This window comes from Ipomoea nil, unplaced genomic scaffold (genome assembly GCF_001879475.1).
Source record: "Ipomoea nil cultivar Tokyo-kokei standard unplaced genomic scaffold, Asagao_1.1 scaffold0322, whole genome shotgun sequence".
In the NCBI taxonomy this organism is placed as follows: Eukaryota; Viridiplantae; Streptophyta; class Magnoliopsida; order Solanales; family Convolvulaceae; genus Ipomoea; species Ipomoea nil.
The window spans coordinates 1,382,173-1,388,073 of record NW_017616750.1 but is presented as its reverse complement, the minus strand read 5'-3'; the positions used below and the strand labels follow the sequence as shown (position 1 = coordinate 1,388,073).

General features: G+C 37.6%; 1 protein-coding gene across 1 annotated transcript; it reads right to left on the bottom strand.

The window, feature by feature from the left end:
- Window positions 1-366: 366 nt before the first annotated feature.
- On the bottom strand, window positions 367-2,868 carry LOC109171594 (zinc finger BED domain-containing protein RICESLEEPER 2-like). The gene is made up of 4 exons (XM_019320645.1): window positions 1,845-2,868; window positions 1,057-1,764; window positions 920-984; window positions 367-384 (listed from the first exon to the last, which is right to left on the bottom strand). Exons 1-4 carry the CDS (start codon window positions 2,866-2,868, stop codon window positions 367-369), a joined length of 1,815 nt encoding a protein of 604 aa, XP_019176190.1.
- Between the last annotated feature and the right edge of the window lie 3,033 nt (window positions 2,869-5,901).

Below are 5,901 nucleotides of genomic sequence, written 5' to 3'. Positions count from 1 at the left end.
TTGGTCGAATATCCGAATGCATCTCGGATATTTAAAATATAAAAATAAAATTAAATAATTGACTAAAACGTGTAAAAATTAAGTAAAACTGAAAAAATTTACAAAAACATGTAGTGCACTGTGCACAAACTACATGTAAAGCTACTAAACTAGACAACTAGTACTTAGACAGTTAGACTCCAAAAAGTCAAATGGGCAAGGGCAATTATGAATTTGCTTATACAAAATGTAAAACTGTAAAAGTAGCCAATTTCTAAAAAACACTGCAGCAACCACCATTGCACCAAATTACCAAAATTACAGTAATTCAAAAAATATCCAAGTTCCTAGCTCAGATTGGTCAGTAGTTCCTACTTTAGCTCTAGCCTACTGTTCTTCTTCTTCCTGTCAATACTCAAAACTTAAGATGAATTAGCAAAAACAAAATAAGTTATAAAACTATAAAAGGTAGAAAATAAGATATTAAACATTGGCTCAGTAAGCTTTTTGTCCATATCAAAGTTAGGATTAAAGGCAAATTGCTACAACATCCCCATGAGGATAGAGCAACATACCAGCTTAATCCCTTATTTCAGATCATTGGTGGAAGCTTTCATCATCGCCATAACAAATAGTTAAATTATTTAAAGTCATAAATACATAATACAATGATACATTACCAGCAGTACAGCACCCTTGAGTCCAACAACAAACTTACCAACTAACAGTTATACCACTGTGGCACTGTCCAATGCACCAAGGTCCAAGGGCAGCAACCAACAAGTTAGTAAGTTACCAAGCGTCATTAGGACAACTGGACAACTAGGCAGCAACTAATTACTAATTAGTTACCAAGCCTCATGAGTCACGAGTAATACAGTATACAGATTACATTAATGCAAGAATATAAAGTAGTATAAAGTATAAAGCATAACACTACAGGAATCGTAGGAAGTGTAGAACCACCAATCCTCCCAGCTCCACTCCCACCATCAGCACCCAATTCTGCAAATACAAGGACAAGTTTAAAATAAAAGTAAATAGAAAATGCAGGAAAGTTAAGTGTTAGTATGTTACCTTGTTCAAATCTCTCCAATTCCTCCAGATTTTCCTCAATTGATATGGGGGTATTAGGCAGTCTAAGCCAATCCTGAGTACAAACCAGAGCTTCCACAATTTTAGGAGTTAAAGAACTCCTAAAAGGATCTAAAACCCTCCCTGATGTACTGAAGGCAGATTCTGAGGCAACAGTGGATATTGGTATAGCTAAGACATCCCTAGCTACTTTTGAAAGGATAGGAAATCTTTCAGCATTCAGCTTCCACCATCTAAGTATGTCAAAAGAAGATTCTTCTTCAGCTAATGCCTCAGCAAGGTAAATTTCCAACTCAGTTTTTTTCTTTCCCCCACTCTCCATTCTTTGTTTCTTAATCTGGGACTTTAACAAACCCTGGGGCTTCCCAACATTAGACTGTGAAGAATCAGTAGAAAAGATGACAGAAACAGTAGGGAAAACAGTAGAAGGAATCACAGGAGCAATAGGGACAACAGAGGCAGCATAATCATCAAACAACTCTGTAAAAGCTGCAACCACTTTCTCATAGTAGGTTTTACCTTTTAACTCACCATACATGTGTAAGATCTGTGCTGGCATGTACTCTAATTTGTCCCTGGGGTCAAGAATGTTTGCAAAGAATATCATCAAGTTCATCTTATCTATATCCCCCCAATACTTTTCAAATTTAACCTTCATAGTTTCCCCCATCAATTTCACAGAACCACCAGCTTCCACCATTCCATTCAATAGGCAATATAAATCAGAAATTTCAGAAAAAAAAAAGTGTTAGATGTGACATATAAAGAACCTGAAATTCTTATTGTCATATCATAAAAACACTTCAACAGATTCACCAAACTCTTCACAGACTCCCAATCAAGAAAGTTAGGAATAGAATCACCCAAATCTGATTTGAAGGAAGAATCACTTTCTTCAAGTGAATAAAACACTTTCTCATAAAATACTGCAGATTGTAACATAAGATATGTAGAGTTCCATCTGGTTGGAACATCTAGACACAGAGAAGATTTCTTTTCAATCCCAAGCCATTCAGACAAGTCCTTAAATTTCTTAAGTCTAGCAGGTGAACTTCTCACATACCTTACAGCATCCCTAACCTTCTTCACAGAATCATCACACTGTTTTAGCCCATCTTGCACAACTAAATTCAAAATATGGGCAATGCATCTCATGTGAATGTACTTGCCCTTCACAGTAGATGTTCCCCAAGACATCAATTTCTTTTTTAAAAAACCTAGGGCAGTGTCATTTGATGATGCATTGTCCACTGTAATAGTGTAGACATTTCTAATACCCCAATCCAGCAAACAGTTTTCAAGGGATTTTGCAACAGACTCACCTTTGTGTGATGTGACAGGGACAAATGAAATAATTTTTTTATTTAGCCTCCACTCTTCATCTATAAAGTGAGCAGTAACTACCATGTAGTTAATTCTCTGAATAGAAGTCCAAGTGTCAGTAGTAATACTGACTCTTTGAGTGTTTCCCCTAAACATGCACTTCAACTTGAGCCTTTCCTCTTCATAAATCAAATTGATATCCCTACTAATTGTCCATCTTGATGGAATCTTAAACCTAGGACAACATACCAGAATGAACTTCCTAAATCCAGGACCTTCAACAAATCTAAAAGGGAGTTCATCTATTATAATCATTTCAACTAAGGCCTTCCTAATAGCTTCTTGATTAAAGACCCAAGTTCCTAACTCACCAACAGTAGCAGGAGATGCATCAGAATTGGTAACAGCTTGAAAGGTCAGAAGTGATTGCCTTGTGTCTTTTGAGTGAGGGTTTTTAAGACAGTTAAACATGTGGGTTCTCAATGATGAAGTACCATGTTTTTTGGTCTCACATTTATATATTTTGGCACAATATATACACTTGCCCTCAACAGTAACATTATTCTCATCAACAATCTTTTCAAAATGATCCCACACAGGAGATCTGGATTCAACTACCTTCCTTTTCTTCGGAAGAACCGCAGCAGTAGGTTGCACATTCTGTTGATCATTATTTATCTCAACAGTCTGAGCTTCCACCACTGTAGATCCATGAAGTGAAGAGTTGGATGGTTGACTACCAGACTCTATGATATTTTACATCTAAAGAAATGGAATACTATCAGTACAGTGGGAACCATTTCAAAGAATGTCAGAATTAGAGAAATCCAGAATCAGAAGACAGGCAGTTCCTAACTTCATCATTTTTCTAAATTTCATAATTGGGACTTTAAGGAATTAACTATTAAGGGTCATACATCCATAAACTTATAACTTATAAGTTATAAACATAGTAACATACATGGATACAATCACAGTATCACATTAATCACACAAAGTGACAAAGAAATCCAGAAATCAGGATGGTGAAAGCCTGAAGTTTACATTCATCATTTTACTGGATTTCACAATTCGTAGTTACAAATGGGGCTTCCACCATTTTCACCAACACAGGAAACATCCAACAGCCAACAGGGGTTAGGGACTTAGGGGCTTCCACAAACAATACAGACAAAGTATAATCAACAAGTGTAAGGGACTTAGGGGCTTCCACAAACAATCACAACTAAGTGATTCTAAAATGTCACAGTCCATATAATCATAGAAACCCTATTCAAAGGATCAAAAATTCACAAATAAGGGACAAGTGACATGCAATCCGGAACTTCTCAACAGATTCACATTGTCACAGTCATCAGAATCATAGAAGCCCTAATCAAAGGATCAAAAATTCACAAATAAGGGATAAGTGACATGCAATCCGGAACTTCTCAACAGATTCACTTTGTCACAGTCATCAGAATCATAGAATCACAAATAACAACAACGTATCACAATATATAAGAGTATAATCTAAGTATGTCTAAGATTAGGGTTTAGAGATTACTTCGTTTCTCCAAATCAAACCCCCGAGAACAAAGGGCTTCAAATCCGTGAGACCGTGACAGCAATCTACAATCCACCGCACCGGCCACAGGTCGTCCAGACTCTAGAATAGGGCTTCTACCGAACAATATTAGCTAGCTTCCACCGGAGACTCAAACTCAGAGAGAACGAGAGAACTCAGAGACTCAGAGTCTCACAGAGTCAGAGATCTGGAGAAGAAAGAAGTAAGAACTAACTAGGGTTTCAGATTTCAGAGAAGAAAGACGAGACTCACGAGAGAAGTTCAGAGAACGACTCTAGAGAGTTCTCAGAAGTCAGAAGAAAGACGAGGAAGCTGCGGAAATGAGTAGGGTTTCCTCCAAAGGCAACATATATACACCGCTTACACGACGTCGTATACCTTAGGGTATACGCAGTCTTACCCTAATTCGAGTTGTCGGACGGGTTCGGGGGAATTTTATAACCCCCAACCCGCCTCGTTCTAACCGGCTACGTGGCGTGTGAACGGTTCGGGTATGCTAATTCGGGCTCGGATTCCACCCAAGTGCATATATTCGGGTTCGGGTCGGTCGGGTTTTTCGGGTGGGTCGGTTTATGCACAGCCCTATGAGGGATGGGATTTTCTAGAGAATTAATTTCCAACTCATCCATTCCCTGCAAAACATCATCTTCACACGTATCATTAGTATCACAAAAATCAATATGACACTTGTTACCATTTTGTGCAATTTCTTCGTCCAGTGCATCATTCTTGATCTGTGATTTTTCATCAAATACCACGTGTATGGATTCTTCAACCACCATTGATCTTTTATTCAAAACTCTGAATGCCTTGCTGGTAGCTGAATATCCTAGAAAAATTTCTTCATCTGCACGCTCATCAAAAGCTTTTAGATGCAATTTATCATTAATATGAATAAAACATTTGCATCCAAAAATATGAAAATAACCAATATTTGGTTTTCTCCCTTTATATAGCTCATATGGCGTCTTCTTGTACTGCTTATGGATCATGCTTCAATTTTGCGTGTAACAAGCAGTGTTGATAGCTTCCGCCCAATATCGTTTCGGGAGACCGGCAGCACTAATCATCACTCGTGCGGCTTCTTTGAGCGTCCGGTTTCTTCTTTCGGCAACACCGTTTTGTTGCGGTGTTCTTGCGGCAGATAATTGATGAGAAATTCCATGTGAATTGCAAAAAGCTTGTATAACTCCATTCACGAACTCTGTTCTGCGATCCGTTCGTATTTTTGATATTTGCAATTCTTTCTCATTTTGTAGTTGCTTCAACAGCTTCGGTAGAACTTGCTCAACTTCATTTTTCTTCTTGAGAAACACGGTCCAAGTGTACCTGGAAAAATCATCAACAACAACGAGAGTGTATTTCTTACCACTTACACTTATTGGATCAACCGGTCCAAATAAGTCCATATGTAGTAAGCTTAGCGGTCTTGACGTTGACTCGTGTGTCTTTGATTTGAATGATGATTTGATTTGCTTTCCGCGTTGGCATGCATCACACACTTGGTCCTTCTTGAATATGATATCTGGCAAGCCTTCTACTAGATTTTTCTTTGCAAGCTGATTGATAGTCTTGAAGTTTAAGTGGTTGAGCTTTCTGTGTCATTCCCAATTAGCTTCATTTGAATTTCTGGCCATTAAGCACACTGAATCTTTGCTTGTGCTCCAATCAACAACATACATATTCTTTCGTCTTTTTCCAGAAAGAACAATCTCATTTGTGAGCTCATTTTTGATTAGGCAATTATCTTTAGAAAATTCTACAAGATAGCCCTTATCACAAAATTGACTAGTGCTCAACAAATTAAATTTTAATCCTTCAACGAAAGAAACATCTTCAATCTTCAAACCATTTTTCTTGATCGTGCCAACACCTTTTGTAATTCCATAATTTTGATTTCCTCCGAATATAACTTTTGGTCCATCGATTTCTTTGAA

Bases quoted from the DNA above. Each gene is read 5' to 3' on its own strand.
- LOC109171594 (XM_019320645.1), bottom strand. From the start codon at position 2,868: ATGTTTAACTGTCTTAAAAACCCTCACTCAAAAGACACAAGGCAATCA. The intron at 1,765-1,844 runs GTTCTTTATATG...GAATGGTGGAAG, and splicing joins TATGACAATAAGAATTTCAG to CTGGTGGTTCTGTGAAATTG. The intron at 985-1,056 runs GTAACATACTAA...TTGTATTTGCAG, and splicing joins ATTGGAGAGATTTGAACAAG to AATTGGGTGCTGATGGTGGG.